The 19,934-nt window shown below is 36.5% G+C and overlaps 1 protein-coding gene across 8 annotated transcripts in view; it reads right to left on the bottom strand.

Moving 5' to 3' along the window:
* The window catches only part of CREM (cAMP responsive element modulator), an 88,099-nt gene that overhangs the window by 24,202 nt on the left and 43,963 nt on the right, over positions 1-19,934 (bottom strand). For 4 of the 8 annotated variants that reach the window (XM_079769131.1, XM_079769132.1, XM_079769124.1 and 1 more), the window contains 4 exons: positions 18,105-18,251; positions 14,962-15,059; positions 14,690-14,832; positions 4,196-4,384 (listed from right to left, as the gene is read on the bottom strand). In XM_079769131.1, coding sequence (XP_079625257.1) covers positions 4,196-4,384; positions 14,690-14,832; positions 14,962-15,059; positions 18,105-18,251 — 577 coding nt within the window. The remainder of the gene's footprint in view (positions 1-4,195; positions 4,385-14,689; positions 14,833-14,961; positions 15,060-18,104; positions 18,252-19,934) is intronic. The other 4 variants (XM_079769137.1, XM_079769135.1, XM_079769136.1 and 1 more) reach the window with 1 other exon arrangement.

Below are 19,934 nucleotides of genomic sequence, written 5' to 3' on the forward strand. Positions count from 1 at the left end.
AAATGTTGGATGCAGATACTTTTGCTTTTAAGAAATATTAGCTCCCAGAATCAGTGGGAGGGATAAAGAGAGCCTAGCTGAACTTTCATGAACAATTCCCCCCAAAACAGGCAGAGAAGGGATATGCTGTCTCTGGCATGGTTAGGAAAATCGGAACACTGCTCCACAGCTACCAGCTTCAGGCCAGACACCTGGCAGACCAAAGTCTGCTGCAGGAATCCAGGTCAGAGGGGACAGAAGCTGGAACTGGGATTATAACAGTGGGGGTGGAGAGGATGAGTGATTTAGCAGGAGGAAAAATGAAAGGAGAAGGTGAGGGAGAGTAAGGCATGACATCCAGGTTTCTGGATTGAAGCTACAGAATGGACAGAACCCATTACGGAAATAGAGTAAACAAAAGGAGAGTTGGGGTAGGGAAGTGGATGTGGAGTTTTGGATTTTAAAAGCCAGAGATGTGTGAGGTATATCTAAGTAGCCAGTTGGAGTCAGGGGACATAGTCATGGTGAACTGAAGCCATGGCAGGGATGAGTTCAACCTGGGACAGTACACAGTCAGATGGAACTTGGCCCAGGATGCAATCTGAGGAACACCACTAACACTCAGGAGATGGGCAGAGGAAGGTTAGACCAATAAAGGAGACTGAAAGAGAGGCAGGAGAGACAGAAGGAAAAATGGTAAGAATGCAGTATCAGAGAAGCGAAGGAAGCAGAGGTCAGCAGTGTTAAATACTGCAGAGGGACCAATCAAGATAAGAACTGAGATCTCAAAAATAAATTGCTGTGACCTTTCAATGGGACAGAGAGTAAGACACAATTCCCACTAACCTGTTTTTTCACACAGAACTAGAACTCTTGGCCATCATTATTATTATTTTTAATATATATTTTTATTGATTTCAGAGAGGAAGGGAGAGGGAGAAACATCAATGAAGAGAGAGAATCATTGATTGGCTGCCTCCTGCACACCACTTACTGGGGATCGAACCCACAACTTGGGCATGTGCCCTTGACCAGAATCAAACCCGGGACCCCTAAGTCCACAGGCTGACGCTCTATCCACTGTGCCAAACCGGGTAGGGTGACCATCATTATTTTTAAAAAGAAAGAAAGGAAAGGAAGAGGCAAGACAAGGAGAAAAAGAAAACAAGAAGCATAAAGATGGGAAGGGAAGAAACAAATCATCTTATTTGTACCTGATATAAATATTCACATAGTATCACAGATAGATTAAAAAAGAATCAGCATACTATTAAAGTAATTAAAGTTTCAAAGGTTAACAGGCAAGATACTTTTTTAAAAAATCAGTATTTTTCTATACCAGCAACAACTAGAAAATGTAATAAAAAGGTATCATTCAAAATAGCAACAAAAACCTGGATATGTTAGTAGCATGGTGACTACAGTTAATAATATTGCATTGTATACTTCAAAGTTACTAAAAAGTAGATATTAAAAGTTCTCATCACACAAAAAAAAATTTGTAATTATGTGCAGGGATAGGTGTTAATTAGACCTACCGTGATGATCATTTATTGTGACATACAAATGTCAAATCATTGTTGTACACGTAAAACTAATATCATGTGATATGTCAATTATTCTATATAATAAAGAGGTAATATGCAAATTGACCCTCACACCCTCACAAGATGGCTGCTTATGACCAGGCCAGCAGGGGGGTTAGTGAGGGACGACCAAACGACTGAACAGCAGGCTACATGGGGCAACCAGGCCAGCGGGGGGGGGGGGGGGGGAGGGGGAAGGCAGTTGGTGGTGACCAGGCCAGCAGTGGGGGCAGTTGGGGGCGATCAGGCCGGCAGGGGGGGGAGGGGGCAATTAGGGGCAATCAGGCCAGCACACAGAGGCAGTGAGGAGTGATCAGGCCAGCAGGGGTGAACAGTTAGGAGTGACCAGGCAGGCAGGCAGGCGAGTGATTAGGAGTCAGTGGTCCAGGATTGTGAGAGGGATGTCCGACTGCTGGTTTAGGCCAGATCACTAGGATCAGGCCTAAACTGGCAGTAGACATCCCCCGAGGGGTCCTGGATTGGAGAGGGTGCAGGCTGGGCTGAGGGGACCCCCCCCGCCCCGTGCATGAATTTCGTGCACCGGGCCTCTAGTACCTCAAAAAAAAAAGAAAGGCTTAAGTTCTCGCTAAATTAATCTATAAATGAAATCAATCTCATCGTTGGTTTTATATTATTATTATTATTTAAAAACTCAAACGTATTCCAAATGCATATGAAAAAATAATGGTTTACAAAAGCTAAATCAGCACTTTAAAAAGACAAAAAAGAGGAACTTGTTTTGTGAGATAATAAACCAGCATGATACTGGCATATAGAAAAAGAGACCAACAGTACAGAATAGGGAGTTGTGAAACAGATCCAAGTATACATGAGAACCTATTGTATAATTAAGATTGCCCCATAAATTAATGGGAAAAGGACAAACCATCAGTAGGGGAAAAGTGGCTCCATGTGTAGAGAAAAAATAAAAATAGATCCCTGCCTAATACTATATACAGAGGTGAACCTCAGGTTAATTAAGGACCTAAATGTGAAAGGTAAAACTATGAAGCCAATATAATTTATAATTTATAATTTAGAAAAATATATTGGTGACTCATGGAAGAAAAAAAGTTCTTAAATAAACCCCAAAAGGATAAAACTTGTGTATTATCTATGCAAAACAAAAAACAATTTAAAAAACTCTCATTGTTAAAGTATCAAGTTTGTAGTGGTGTTTTTATACTTAAAAATTTAGAAGAAATGATTATTCTTTATGATTATCCATTTAGATATAAAAGGTTCATGAGTATGAGGCAAATATACAGTCCCCAACTTAAGATAGTTTGTTTACAATTTTTTGATTTTACAATGGTGAGAAAGTGACACTCATTCAATAGAAACTATACTTGGAATTTTGAATTTTGATCTTTTCCAGGGCCAGTGATGTCAGGTTCAATCCTTTCTCCCGGTGCTGGGCAGGTGCAGTGAGTCCCAGCTCCCAGTTAGCCAGTTGATCACAGGGTCTATTGTGTTCACTGTGTGACATGATTGTGCCCAACTGTGTCTACTGTGCCTAACTGAGCACATTTAAGGTAGGCTCAGCTAAGCTATGATGTTCAGTAGGTTAGGTGTATTAAATGCATTTTCAACTTACTATATTTTCAATTTACGATGGGCATTTCAGGATGTAATCCCACCATAAGTCAAGGAGCACCTGTAATGGGTGGCTTTAATATACATTTAAAAGAAAACATTAGAGTATTGAGTAAGTACTATATATTTTTTTATACACCATAAGTGCTACCACTGCAGTTCTTCATATACTTTTATTACAGTCCACATTAACCTTCAAAATACCTAGGAGTAAAGCTAATTAATAAGAGATATATATCAATTATAATCTGCTCCTCTTCCCAACCACTTGGAAGATTTTCAAACTAAAGGAACTAATAATATTCCTCTTAAAATTAGTGCTATGTCATAAGTCCTCAGCAAATGGTCCAAGAAGAATAGAATTAAATTTAAAATGCAGAATTTTGAAAGTTATAATAAACACAGTTATTATAAACACAACTGAATGAAATTAAAATAATGTATAACTCTAATTTAATTGAAATCTTGGGTTCCCCTAAAATACTTAGGGCTACCATACGGCTGCTTTATTTCACTACTATGAGCTTCCACAAGCGGTAGATCAGGTACCTCAGAATTCAACTATACTAAGAACAGTCTAAAGAAAAAAAAATCAATTGTTTTGAAATGAGGGACCTACAAGACTTAAGTATAACAGTTTGGGAAAGGCCCAAATTCAGTGCATCATAGACTGGATACTCAAATCTTTATAGACTAGGTAATAAACATATATTAGGTACATATATAACCCTCAAATAAAAGATACTTAATTAAAGAATTCACTCAGACGTTCAACTCCCTTTTTTCATCATGCTACTTTGAATTTAACTTTCCTTTAGAGCCAGTAAAACCTGCTAAAAACAAAATTCATATAACTTATTTAACTTGTTTGATATACTAAAACATTTCTTCAAGCCATTGAGTGCCTCTTCCCCCCTCCCCAACCCTCATCCCATCTACCTCCTGTGTATTTCAGAAAACTATAAAATCACCACTAAATGGTGTGGTATAGTAATCCACAGGTATTCTAAAGGTATCAGATTAATAAAATATACCTTGAACAACCACCTGGCTGCCTGGGACAAAGAACTGCTGTGTGCCATCAGCTGACTGTGCTGCATATTGTACAATGGCAGCACCTGCTGGAGGAGCTCCTGAATTTGTCATTGTTAATGCCTGGAGTCCCTGAACACCATCAGATCCTGGGTTAGAAATCTGGATTGTTCCACCTTGGGCTATAGCAACTTAACAGAAAAAGAAAAGAAATATTAGATAATTTCAAGCTTCATTTTTAATAATCTCATATTGGAAGAATATATTCTGGATCTATATGTTTATTACCAATGTTCTCAATTTACCCTTATTTCTCTATGTTGAATTGATAAGGAGATCCTCTTCACAGGAAAATATTCTTTTTAAAAAAAAATATATTTGTATTTATTTCAGAGAGGAAGGGAGAGGGAGAGGGAGAGATAGAAACATCAATGATGAGAGAGAGTCATTGATCGGCTGCCTCCTGCACATCCCCTACTGGGGATCGAGCCCACAACCCAGGTATGTGCCCTTGGCCAGACTCAAACCCGGGACCCTTCAGTCCGCAGGCCGATGCTCTATCCATTGAGCCAAACCAGCTAGGGCCACAGGACAATATTCTGAAAAGGCTCCTAAGTACTTGAAAATAACTTATATTCAGAACTGATTAAAATATATAGATCTCATGGAGCCTTCCTCTTCTCTGGCATCCATCCAACTAAATTATTTAAGAAGAGAGGAGATACATATAGGGAGAAAGTCCAGCTTCAAGGGAGAGAGAGATAGAAACATTGATGAGAGAAAATCATCCATCCCCTGCCCCCTGCACGACCCCTACTGGGGATCAAGCCCACAACCTGGGCATGTGCCCTGACCAGGAATTGAACTGGGAATTGAACTGTGACCTCCTTGTTCATAGGTCAGTCCTCAACCACTGAGCCACACTGGCTAGGCCCTTTCAGATATTTTTAGATATAAACAGCATTCTTTTAACATTTAAGAAATGGTCAGTGAAATTCCATTGAGCATCATAAATACAATGAATTTGTACCTTCATTCAGCTAACTACTTTTCTAATTTATCATCAGAAGAAAATAGCTTTTCATGGAACATATATTTTGTTTTTTAAAGCTCAAGTCTATAAAACTGTAGCCTTGACTATTTTGACTATATCAGGAGAATCCTGAAATATAAAATATTAAGTTGGAAAGGACCTTAAAAGATACTGTATTGAAACAATTTGTGTTACAATATTAACCTCTACACCCAGTGTCTTAAATAACTAACTCAGCTAATAGCAACAACTATGAGGATTTCCTCTAAATACTGAGACTTGCCAGTCATGTTTAAAAATTAACATATTAACTTAAAGTTTCAAAGGAATAACAGATCAAGTGAAATGTTTTTAAATGTCACTTAATAGACAAATCTAAGTACTATCTGAGAGTTAGGTATACTTGAACATAAAGATTATGACTCTACGTTTTAAACACTAGAGATTAAGTGGAATCAATAGCTAGCTTTTTAATATATATATATTAAATATATATATATATATATAATTTGTGTGTTTTTTGTATTTCAGAGAGAAAGGAAAAGGGGAGATAGAAACATCAATGAATGAGAGTGAGTCATCGATCAGCTGCCTCCTGCATGCCCCCAACCGGGGATGGAGCCTGGAACGCAGGCATGTGCCCCAACTGGGAATTGAACCATGACCTCCTGGTTCATAGGTCGATGCTCAACTACTGAGCCACACAGGCCAGGCCTATCTTTTTTTTTTTTTAATCACATAAACTAGCTAACTAGATTTTACAATGAAGAAAAAATAGCACATCATCAGAATAAGACAATACCAATAAATCAATGTACTAGTAAATACCTTACAGGAATGTTACAGTAGCATCTAAACAATACTCTGAACATTTCCAAGTCATTCCCTAATATTTTAACAGTATCTAAGCAAAGGGCCACTTAAGTGATGAAGTGATCCTATAAACCTGTCAGAGCTATTGCAAAGAATAACAATAACAAATCTTTAATCTTTTGACATAAGGTTCTAGGGCCTTACACAAAAAGATGGGTTACCATTTTTTTTAGGAGTTCAACATAGATACATTCTCCGTGTTTTAGTTCACTGACAGGCCACTATTAGAATAGGATTGACAGAAACTAAAGAATCAGTTATAAAATGTCAATATGGCTGAGGTTGAGAAACTCTGATGTAACATCACTTTATCTGGTTCATCCACAGCATTATATTCTGTACATATTTTAAAAACAAGATTTCATCACGACTTTCCAAAGATTTCAAGGGTCTCAAGATTCACCTCTTACAATGAAAGGGTTTGGGAGATATTTAACCATATCAACCTTCTTAAAAGAGAAGTACAGTATGAAAAAGAAGAGATAATGCTTCCTAAACCTTCATGGCGGGACATGAATAAATTTTGTTATCATACATTTGAATGTATAATGTCAGCGATAATTAGTTTGATGTCACAGAAATAGTGCTTTGAGAAAGAACACCCATAGTAATGTAACTACGCTGTATAAGAAGCACAAGGCCTAATATTAACCTTGTTTAAAAGCCGAAATGAGACAACAAGCATTTATTTGGGGCCAAAGAATTGTAATTTGGGGAGCAATTTCAGGCAGAAACTCAAATAGTGTCCCAAATACAGGGTGAAAGAAAGAGGTTTTTATGAGAAAAAGGGAAGGAATAATTATATGAAAAGAAAAAATTCATATTAGTACTGATAAGCTGAGTTACTATTGCTGATTCTATCTTCAGATAGAAAGTCTACAGTCATTACTCCTTGTGATCAGACTGTCCTGCTGACTTTATAACTGTAAAACAGTTATAACTTTATAACTGTAAAAATGGCAAAAAGTGGTTTGGCCCAATCAGTCCAAAATTTCAAGAAACACAAGGAGCAAGACAGTTCCTCTTGAATGGCTGCTTTGGCTCCATTTTAAAATGGCCTCATTCCTACCAGTTTTCACACTAGCACAGAGCAGACACCCACTAAGATAAATGGATGCCTCATTTCCTCAGGACAGACTGTATTTAAACAACGTAAGCCACTTGTGGATCTAGAAGAGTTAAACTAAGTATGGTTTCAAATTCTGGTAATAGATCTTAATTTTTAATGTCAATTATTAGTTTTTGGACTGGTAAAAAATCTGAAGTGACAGTAGTTACTTCCAAGGATAAGAACTACAAAATAGGTAGATAACAAAGACCCTTGCTTTCTTTTTTTTTCCAAACTTTTTTATTTTTTTCAACCCTCTCCCCCACCACCACCCTTTTTCTGTCAATATTTCTCCATAGTTCCAATGAAAACTTATTGCTTTCACACTGTGAAAGCTGGTATATCAAGAATTTGATTCTCTCATCATTTTGTTTTTGGGTTATTATAGAATTAGATGTGAAAAGCAAAAACTAAATAGACACACAAGCTGGCTCTAAGGGGACCACATTTCTTCTGATAAGTCTCGTACTTTTGCTTTTTATTTTTCTATAACAAAGGTACTCTTAACTATGGCATTATCAAATGAGAGAGGACCTTCCCATTTCAAATGTTACCTGTCATTTGACAATAAACAAGATTTCCCAATGCTTCAGGATACTGGAAATAGGCTTTGCTTGTATATATGTGTATTCAAAAGATTTTAGAAAATGTTTTAGGTTACAAAATATTCAAGAATAGTATAATATGTTTTCAGTAAACACTCATTGAGATAAATAATAGGAAAAACTAAGATGAAATCAACTGAATGAGTTCAGTGTGATCTTTTGTTTAGCTCCTTTAAAAAACCTTTAAATGAATTTTCTAGCAAGAATTTTGTGCCACCTCTTTCCCCTGCCCACTCATCTCAAACCTTTTTTTTTTTTTTTTTAATTTAGTCTGGAGTATTTCCAAACAAATTTCAGACATCACATCTGATTAATTATTTTTAAATAAAATGTTTGGCCCATAACAAGCCCATTAGTAACCAATAAAAATAAAATACCTTTGTATTTCCCACTAATTTTACTTTGGGGACCTAAGCTTTATTAATGCTTTCTTAGACTGACACATGCAACTGAAGCATAAATGCTTATTCCTATGCCCACACTGATGTGAGCAATGAAGAGTCCACATTGATCTATGAATATTACTTGGGACTCAAGCAGGAGTAAAATTGTTCTTTTATTTTAGACTATATGCATACTTATTTTCCTCTTTTAAGTAATCCTTAATAACATTACAGTTTCATAAAATATCTAAATTGAATTTAAAATGAATAACTAGATTATACATTCAACTAAATTCTACTCCAATGTCCATTATTAATTTGTTCAAGCCTGTTAGTATGTTATCTGCTCATAGTAGTGGTGGGTAGAGGTTAAGCTCTGTTGTTCTAGTTGCTCTGGGAGATACCTACCTTCCCCCACCCCAAATCTCAGGTGAGCTATACCACATAATTAAGTGGGCACTCTATATGCCCCAGTTGAATGCTGGACACACTGATCTTGCATTAAGAAAGAAACTGTCTAGGTAAAGTATAATTCATTAATTTACTAAGTTATTTTTCTACTACATTAGTTCTAGTGGTTACACAATGTTTTTATATATACCCTTATACAGGCATGGTATTAGTTTCAAATCAGTATTAACCCAAGTATGATTTCCCCATCTCCAATTCATCATTTATCACAGTAACCAAGATGCTATCATATCAACTAATCCAGGCAATTAATTATTTTTAAATCCCTATTATACAAAACCATGTTTTAAAAATCTGCTATTTCTACTATTCATTGCCCTTAAGGACTTCTCTCCTAAAACTATTAATATCATTGTACAGAATATATTACTTATAGAATGAAAATTCAAGAATTTTGATTTTTAAAAAATTTAATTAAAAGATATTTTAAAGCCTTGCAAAATCAATAAAGACAAAAAGGAAGATAAATAAGGATAGAAAACAAGAAAAAAAGTTCATGAACAAATGAGGAAAGAGAATTTATTTAAAATTTCATCTGGCCGAAACCGGTTTGGCTCAGTGGATAGAGCGTCGGTCTGCGGACTGAAAGGTCCCGGGTTCGATTCCGGTCAAGGGCATGTACCTTGGTTGCAGGCACATCCCCAGTAGGGGGTGTGCAGGAGGCAGCTGATCGATGTTTCTCTATCATTGATGTTTCTAACTCTCTATCCCTCTCTCTTCCTCTCTGTAAAAAATTAATAAAATAAAATAAAATAAAATTTCATCTGACTGCCCTAACCGGTTTGGCTCAGTGGATAGGGCAGCAGCCTGCATCCAGCCAAGGGCACATGCCCAGATTGCAGGCTTGATCCCCTGTAGGGGGCATGCAGAAGGCAGCCAATCAATGATTCTCTCTCAACATTGATGTTTCTATATCTCTCTCCCTCTCCCTTGCTCTCTGAAATCAATAAAAATATATTAATTTTTAAAAAATCAAAAGAAGATAAATCTTAAAAAATAAAATTTCATCTGAACTCTTTTTACTTGATGCTAAGATATTTTTAAACCTAAACCTGTATAAATGAGCTAATTCAAATACATAAACATGTAAATGTTTAATTATATTTTAAAACCATCTTTATTCCAAATTACAATAAAAAGATTCATGATTAAATTTTCATTGAATTAACTTTAAATAGAACAACAGACTTTTTTCCAGTGAATTCTCAGCTTTAAATTCAAACTGTGAGTACAAAACAGACTGTGTAAGTACCCCTACCTTAAAGAAGAAGAAACACTAAAACAGCCTCAAGCTAAAACAAGAACAGCAACACCAAGGTTAAAAAGCCAGATTTACATTAAGTAGATACCTTCTATGTTTGCTTTGACAATTACCTTGGGAGAATGTAAGCAGAGTCACTACTTACAGTAAATAAATTCGACTGCATTTACTTTAGAATATGTAAGCCTATCATGTGCAAATTCTTATTATGAAGAATTGGAATTGTGTTTACTCATATGAATCACCTGAGAATTCTGAATTCTTTAGCAGTCCACACAGTTCATTTATATCTTTTTCATAATGGTGGATTTTGGATTGACCTACTTACCTTTAGTATATAAGAATTCCAGTAACAAATACATTAATAGAAACTCATTCTAACAAAGTCCCTAACCAAATAAAGTAGGAGTAATCAAAGAGACAAGGGACATTTGGAAAAATAATATTTGAAGTCTTGGGTGATAGTCCTTATTTGTTAAGAGGCTAGGCTGGGTATAGTAGAATGAGGGATAAAAAACAATTGTCTTTAGAGAAAATTTAATGAAGTATACTTCAAACACTTTAATCTCTATAGTTGCTTTAACTATGCATTTATGAATTCTCTCTCATTTAATTCATGTCTTACACAGGAAGTAAATTCTTTGCTAATTCTAAACCTCTGAACCACCATCTTTAAAAATATTCTCCTGAGACAGGATAGATTTTCTTTGACCAGAATGATTTAATTGGCATACAGCAAACCTATAGCCAAGAACTGTATGTTCAGTAAAGATACTGCAGTGTAGTTCATTTTCTTGGTGTTACAATAATGAATCCCTGCCCATTTTAAGTTATTTTTCCTACCCACCCACCCCCCCCCCCCCCCGCCGGCCCCAGTGTAGAAAAGTTAGCCTATCCTAACTTTCACTTCTTAGTATTTGTTATTAAAAATCACGTTGAAGTAATAAGGCCAACTTCTGTCAAATATTTAACATTTAACTATTTAAAATGTAACAACTTAGCCCTGGCTGGTTTGCTCAGTGGTTAGAGCATAGGCCCGCCCACCAAAAGGTCTCAGGTTCAATTCTAGGTCAAGGGCATGTACCTGGTTTGCAGGTTCAATCCCCAGCTCAGTCAGGCCACCCGTGAGAGGCAACCAATGAATGTGTCTCTCTCACATCAATGTTCTTCTCTCTCCCTCTCTATCTCTCTCACTCCCCTTCCCTCCTACTCTTGCATTCTCTCTAAAAATCAATGGGGCCGAAACCGGTTTGGCTCAGTGGATAGAGTGTCGGTCTTCGGACTGAAAGGTCCCAGGTTCGATTCCGGTCAGGGGCATGTACATTGGTTGCAGGCACATCCCCGGTGGGGGGTGTGAAGGAGGCAGCTGGTCGATGTTTCTCTCTCATCGATGTTTCTAGCTCTCTATCCCTCTCCCTTCCTCTCTGTAAAAAATCAATAAAATATATTTTTAAAAAAATAAAAATAAAAAAATAAAAATCAATGGGAAAAATACCCTCAGGTGAGGATTAACAAAGAATAAAATAAAAATAAACATAAAAATGTAACAACTTGCATATGGGGAAACTTGAATACACTTTTTTTAAAAAAATGTTTTTATTGATTTGAGAAAGAGAGGAAGGGAGAGGGAGAGATAGAAACATCGATGAGAGAGAAACATTAACTGGCTGTCTCTCGCCACTGGGAATCAAGCCTGCAAACCTGGGCATATGCCCTGACTGGGAACCAAACCAGCAACCTCTTGGTTCTTGGGTCAAAGCTCAACCACTGAGCAACACTGGCCAGGCAATACCTACTTTTATTTCTTCAACTTTGACACACAAAGTTATTCACCTCTTTTTGTTTTTAACTTATTATACCAAGTTAAAAATACTATAACATAATAATCTTTGAAAAAGAAGCAAAGTTTTGGGAAAAGTCATCCATGGATAAAAGTTAAAGAAAAAATTAATTTTTATAATAAAAGGTTATAAAAATGTCTCAAAAATAGGTACATGAAAATACATAGAAAAATCTCCAGAAATTCTAGTAAAATAAGCTTCACTAGTCTAAAACCAAAGGACACCAGATTGTTTCTATTTCTAGATATTTAGGAACAACATTAAAGCATTAATATCTATTAAGTTATTCCTAGTAAGAAATACAAAAGAAAACAGATCTTGTGCATGTGTATAAATTACCCGCCAATTAAAATAAATGTCATATAAAAAGTTGAAATGTTAATATTCACTCTTCAAATGAAAGAATTATCAACAGAAAAAACTGTTACTAAATGTTTACACAATTCATTTTTAACATAGGCAATACCATTTATTGTGAATCAATACATGCCAAATTTTACATGGGACAACACACATAGAACCAGCACAACTTTTCATTAAAATAATTGCCACGACCAATATTGTATGTGTCCAAATTAAGAAATGTAAGTAAGGGAAAGCCCAGGACCTCTAATGTGGCAAATAGATAAATGCCTAACTTCTAAACACTGGACTTTCAATTTTTCACCCAGAGCTCCTGACTGCACCCCTTCTTGCCCCCGACTCACAGTGATGTTTAAAGCTGAGCCCTCTTCTTCAAACCAAGAGCACAAGAAGTAAAGGCTTCAGGGAATGTGAATGAGACATCGCCACAGCGAGCTTACATTTCTCTGTGACATGTCAAAGTAGCATGTTTCTTTTCCCCACTTTTACCTGTTATCTCCTTGTGTCCTCACACTAACCCCAGAGTTTGCCAATTTACTATTATTCCCACTTCAAAGACTAAAAACCTGAGATGGGAAAAACAAAGCTTGCTTTGATACAGTTGGCAAATGACAGGACCAGGATGCCGTCACATCATCTCTAGCTTCAACATTCTCTCAACCCAATGTTTTCATGATTTCAAAATTTCAGCTAATAATCTAAGCAAATTAACCCACTGCTCATCCCTGTCCACATCACCTTGTAAAGAGATCACTGCTTTTATCAATTCCTAAGTGGCATTAGGATATGCCAGATGATGTTCAAAATTACATATTCAAGATGGCAGCATCTTAGTTCCTCAAATTTTAAGATGTCCCCTGAGCTTTATTTAATCAGTAATTTCCAACCTTTTCCCTGTTATAACACAAACAGAAAATGATAATATGTGTACAGCTGACCAGTCAGAAGGTTCCAGGAGGTCCATGCAAGCCCTGCACAGCCACTCTGGGGATGGTGGGCACTGTGTGTTGCATAACGCCAAGGCACACACCTGGCACACTCTGATTTTCAGTTCTAAAACTCCCACCACATGTTCGCAGTGGCCCCGACACAAAGGCATATAAATCTGAGAAGTTACAAAAGAGAAATGACAGTGAAAACCTCAAGGTCCAGCCTTTACAGACAGCAGGAAGTTTTCCTTTCCTAACACAGACTTAGGACATGTCCACTCAGCATCCTGTAGGGACTGTGGACAAATTATACCCCAATTCTGCCAGGTGTTATGTAGGAGATACCCAAGGAACGAGAATTACCAAAGGAGAGTTTAATGCTGCAAATCTACCACCACTGTAAGAAAAATCCTAAAAAACTAATGACTCTATAAGGTTTTCCCAAAGACTAAAGGAAATTATAGCTTGTTTTAAGAGACAAGTCTTAAATTAAGACTTGAGACTTTTCTAGGTATTACTACTTTAAAAAATATTTTAATTGATTTTTTTTTAGAGAAAGAGGAAGGGAGAGGGAGAGATAGAAACATCAATGACGAGAGAGAATCACTGATAGGCTGCCTCCTGCATGCCCCCAATTGCAGCCAAGTGCCCTTGACCAGAATCGAACCGGAGACCCTTCAGTCTGCAGGCCAACGCTCTATCCACTAGTATGGGGTATTCCTACTTTTTAAAGGAAAACAGAAAACACATATAAAATCTTAACACTGTTTTTGGACCACACAGTATTTAATATCACACATATTCCAGTATCTAAGCAGCTTTGGTGGGTTTCTTTGCTCTTTTTCAGTCCTTTTTCTATCTTGTTTCCCTACACACTTTTTCCTTCCTAGGGCTCCAGTTTTACTAAAGTATTTTTATGTATCAAATGGTCTTGATTTGGGGAGGGAAAAACCTAGTGCTTTAATTGGAGCAAAAAGCACAGAATGAACAGCCCATTAAAATGCACAAGACTAAATGTGACTTTATCTGTTTATTTAGAGCTTTTGGTGCTTAAAATTTCAAATAAAATGATCTGTCTAATTGCTGTAGTTTTAAAAAATTAAACATTTTTCCATTCTCGTCTGGGAAAAACTGCAGCACAATTCAACACAGTAGACTAGTGAAAACAGAATTACATGTAAAAACATAATTTAGAAAACATATGTACTTCTTTTAAATTAATAAATAAAAAATGTAATTGTTGATAGTGAAAGCCAACAAGAATGAAATACAGACATTTGTATCTTATGTTTGCATGCATCATAAAGGCAACAAAAAAACAGTAAGTTTTAAATTTTTACTAAACATTAATATAAACATATAAATAAGAAAAAAACTCCTTTTATTTTAAACTCAAAATTTTCTTCTATATTCAGTAAAAAAAATAAAAATTTACTTTTCAAAAGTATATGACAGTTGTCAATACAAATCTCTCACTTCTTTAAGATATACTTTTCATTCTGATACACAGTTTAGGTATTATGATGCATTTTTAAAATGAAACAGTTTAATGTCAAGACCCAAGTTGCTTCAGTGTAACAAGAGAAGACTTAAAGCTAGCACTATCATATCGAACTGTAGCATACATACTGTATTGCCCCGTGCTAGTCTGATATATGCTAGTCGGCACTGCCATGGTAGCGATGTTAGGTGGTGTTCCTTCTCCCTCTGATTTTTCTTCTTCAATCTTGGGAACACCAGGCACATCAGAGGAAAGTTCATTCAGTATTTTTCTAAAACAGAATTTAACAATACAAATAATGAAGATACAGCAATGAGATTTAAAACAGAAAAGCTATAGTGGAAGAATTGGTTTGATGTATAATTAATTAAAGTATCATTACAGTGGAAGCTTAACTTACCGATAAGAGGGTCTTCGTGAAAGGATTTCTCTGCGTTTATGAGAATCAATTACACCTTCTGATTCTGTAGACTCATCTGTCTCTGTGATTGTTGCTACCTATAATACAAGAGTTTCTGAAATGCATCGTAAGAGATATGATCTCCCTTATTTAAAAAAGTGTGACTAAGTTCCTGGCTGGGAGGCTCAGTTGGTTGGAGCATCATTCAGTGCACCAAACGTCATGGGTTTGATTCCCATCAGGGCACATACATACCTAGGTTGTAGGTTCAAGCTTCAGTCAGGGCTCATACAGGAGGCAACCAATTGACATGTCTCTCTCACATTGATATGTCTCTGTCTCTCTAAAAAACATATCCTCCGGTAAGAATAAAAAAAAAAAAGTGTGACTAAGGGTGTCTGTGTGCAGTATTAAGTCAGGTGCTCGGGAAGTGTCCAGCAAACAGAACACACTGAAACAGGACTAATGGAGCTTACACTTGGCTTAAGAAAGGAAGCACAGACACAAACATTTCAGTTGTAGAACAAGTGTGTCTGGGAAGGAATGGTGCAGATAATAAATATTACAGAAATGCAAATAAAAGAGTGGTTAGCACGTCAAGTGAGGCTTCACAGGAAAGGCCTAAGTATAAGATACAGCAGACCCAACCCTGAAAGCACTCTCACATATCCAGCAGGGAGTGAATGAGCCAGTAACAGATGCAGAAAAAAGCATCCTGATTTCACTGCCCTCTTCACAACACTACAGCTGACTGGTGGGTTTTCAAATTAGACATTAAATGGATCCAAAGAAGAAAGAACATTTAAGTAGGTAAACAAGCCTGTATTACAACAAGTGCATTGGGGCTTGATAATGGTAGGTCTTAAAAGGTCAAAATAAGGAATTTCTCCTTAAAGTAAATATCATAGTTTTAAGCATGACTTCATCTTTTTTTCAAGTCAATAACATGATTATTAAACAAAGTCAGAGAACTAAAATAAAAAATCTCTCTATAACATGACTGCTCTCATTATATTCAGCCATTTCTCATTCAAGGCCTAAGATAGTTCCGAGTTTACAAAACTCACTTTACTTAATATTGCAATTATATGGGAATTTTATTTAGTCAAAATCAAAAGAGCTTATTAAAATATGAACAATACAAGCAGGAATATATACTTCCCAAGGCACACAGGATGAGCATACATGTTCACCTACAAATATGACCATGCATCTCTGGTCATGGACATCCCACAAATAAGTATACTTGCCAATGAATAGGATTTATTAGAAAAAAATGTTGTTGCAATCAGATAATCATATACCACCATCAAATATTTATCACGTTACACTGGGCTTTCACATATCTCCCCTATAATCATAAGAACCTCCTTATGTGAGCTGTTTGTTAATTTACCCATTTCAGAAAAGCAAAAACTGAAGTTCACACAGAGATTGACTTGTCCATCATTCAACAGGTAGGAATTTTAAGAAAAGATCCACCTCTACTTAAATCATCCGTTTCACAAAATCCAAAAAACCTATTGAATATAAGACAATACTTTCTCCCAATACCAGCCAGGTTAAAACTAAGAAATATCTGTACCCCAATGAAAGTCATAATACAAAATGGAGAGTGGAAAGATTTTCTTGTTTTATTATTAGAGTCAGAAAGAGTCAGAAACTATTGGAACCAAGAGTCAGAAACTCTTGGAACAGAAGGATAAAAATAAAAGACAAGCCCTAGCCGGTTTGGCTCAGTGGATAGAGCGTCAGCCTGCAGACTGAAGGGTCCCAGGTTTGATTCCGGTCAAGGGCATATGCCCAGGTTGCAGGCTCAATCCCCAGTAGGGGGCATGTAGGAGGCAGCCAGTCAATGATTCCCTCTCATCATTGATGTTTCTATCTCTCTCTCCCTCTCCCTTCCTCTCTGAAATCAATAAAAATATATTTTAAAAAGTAAAAGACAATACTGAGAATTATTAAGACACCTGGTGCTGCAAAGCTAACTAAGCTTTTAATGAATGTGGAGTTATTACTTCAGACATTATGTTGCAACCTTTATCTTTATTTTGCAATAAACTGTATTCAAATATGCAGGGGAAAAACAAGACTGATTAAGTATGTGCTTCTATTTTCCCCTCAAAGATCTTTTGTCACCAATTAGGTTCAAATAAGTCTAACTCTAAAGGTCAATTACAAACTGACCTAAAAAAAGAAGAGAAATAAATTCAATAGACAAGAGAAGTATCTATACTTAATAATTTACATTGATTGATGCACACACAAAAAATTTGTTTCAAGAAATGCTAAGGATTTGAAAACAACCTTGAGCCCGGCTGGCATGGCTCAGTGGTTGAACATTGACCTATGAACCAGGAGGTCACAGTTCAATTCCCAGTCAGGGCACATGCCCAGGGTCATGGGCTCGATCTCCAGTGTAGGGTGTGCAGGAGGCAGCAAATAAGTGATTCTATCTCATCATTGATGTTTCTATCTCTCTTTCCCTCTCATTTCCTCTCCAAAATCAATAAAAAAATATTTTTTAAAAAGGAAAAAAATAAATAAAAACCATCTTGATAATGATAAGTAATAAAATATATCTGTGGATCACAACCATAATAATAATAACATCTACAAAACCAAGGTTAAATCTGGGAAGAGTATATGATGAATAAACATAAGACCAAGAGACAATACATCATTATTTTCTATGGATTATGTATATTGAATTAAAAATAATATACTAATACCTACTAATGTGATAATTCATGAAAATAGCATCAGTACTATAATCTTTATATTAACATGTTTACCAGACATCTCCAAAGAATCCACAAAATATTTTTAAGCACCTTTGGAGAGCTTTGCTAAATAAATCCGAGTTTGAGCAAAGAATAAGAATGTGAAGAATTATTTATCTGACAATTACTCATCCTGCAAATTAAAAGCTGACAACAAAATGGCAACTCTTAAGTCAAATCTATGGATCTAGCAGAGTACAATGCACTTCACAGGTAAAAGGAAAATTCCTCCAATTCTCTAATAAGACAACTTGATCATAAAAGCTATCCAAGGAAAAGACGATAAGTTAGTAAAGAAAAAGAAGGGGAAAAAAAGCTCAAGCTCAAGAAAGTCAAAGACAAATCACCCAGGAAGCTAACCTGAACAGTTTGTATCTGTGGTGACTGAATAACCGATGGCTGTGGTGTCTGAATTACGCCCTGGACATGTACAGTTTGGCCCGAAGGTAACTGTACTAGAGTTATAGCTGGGGAGCCTCTTCCGGTGCCTGATCCAGCTACAGAAACCTGCAAAGATGAGCATGATTGAGGATTAAGGCTGGACCTTTTTGTTGTTGTTTTTTTTAAAAAAGAAATACCATTACTATGATAACTGCACTATTTTTCCTGCTTCCAAGAAATAACAAGCAAGCCGGGGTACTTACCATTAGGAAGTGGTCACTGTCCTGGAACAGTCATTCTCTGATGTGATAGATAGTAAAGAACCCATGCTCCTCACTTTCGGTTCCCATGCTTCGGTGGCTAAGAATGTTCTAAGCACAAAGTTCTAAAGCAGTTAAACTACCTCACTACGACCTCAGGACTACTAACAGGCCAGAGTATAAATTACCCTCTCTAACTTCTTAAGAGAAACTGGAGACAGAACTTAAATATGATGAATTATTTTTTAATAAATGAAATGTTTGGCATGGTGTTCTAGAATTATTCCAGATGCAAACTAATGCCTTTTCTCAATACTGATGTAAATAGCAAAGTTACCTTAATGCCCTCCCCTCGCCCCCACCACCATAATCACGAAAAAAGCACAGGCCAAAGAAATCGCAAGGTCTCTCATGCCCTTAGTGTCTCTGACCCATAAAAAGCTCATGCCTTGGAGCTTGTGTGACTCTCTCACACTTTTCCTCTCCCCTAGCTTGGGCATCCAGATAGAGAACTAGAACCATCACGTAGCTTGCACAGAAAGAAGACAGTACAGATATCTTGATTGCTTTTGACAGAGATCCCCACTAGGAAAACACAATACCTCCATGCGTCTGGTTTCAAAATCTGCCAAGTTTTCTAATTAGTAAACAACTTGGTCAGCATACCCTTAGAAACTGCCACATTTTACTAAGTTTCAGTATTCATTATGACTTACTCAATAAGCTGCCAGTTTCCATTATGAGTGGTAGTAGAACCAAACAAATTTTGCAGAAAGCATCTGTGGGAGCTCACTTTAAGAAACAGCAGTAATTTCCAATCTACTTATACTAATACTTTAAGAGAATTATTTAAAACTGGGTTTAAAACAACTAAGACTTCCTGGCCGGTGTGGTTCACTGGTTGAGCATCATTGACCTACGAACCAGGTCATCACGGTCCGATTCCTGGTCAGGGCACATGCCCGGGTTGCAGGCTTGATCCCCAGTGGGGGGTGTGCAGAAGGCAACCAATTAATGATTCTCTCATCATTGAAGTTTCTCTTTCCCCCTCTCTGTTCCTCTCTAAAATCAATAAAAAATATGTATATATTTTAAAACAACAACTAAGATTTTTGGACAATATCATGTCCTTGGAAAGTAAACTTCTTTAGCAATCCAAAAATAATAAAATCTTTTATCCATGCACTAGAACCTATGTGATGAGCATTGTTCTGGGTACATTTGGGTAAAAAGCAAAATTGCTAAAACGAACACCTAAGAAACAATAAATAGCACACCAAACAGTTGAGAGCCAGGTGCTCCATTGTATAAGCCATGAAAGTCAACAGAGCACAGAATAGAAAGATTAGTATGGACCTGAACAATATGTGAAGGCTTTGTATAGAAGCCATAGCTTGAGCTGGGCCTCAATATGAGCCTGGAACAGTGGAACAAAAAAGTGAGAAACTAGGGCAGACACTCAACATGCAGTGTCCCCCCAAAAATATACACACACTTTAACAGCTGATAGCTCAATTTTGAAAATGAAATGTATATTAATAAACACTGC

The sequence above is a fragment of the Cnephaeus nilssonii genome (genome assembly GCF_951640355.1).
Source record: "Cnephaeus nilssonii genome assembly, chromosome: 4".
Classification (NCBI taxonomy): Eukaryota; Metazoa; Chordata; class Mammalia; order Chiroptera; family Vespertilionidae; genus Cnephaeus; species Cnephaeus nilssonii.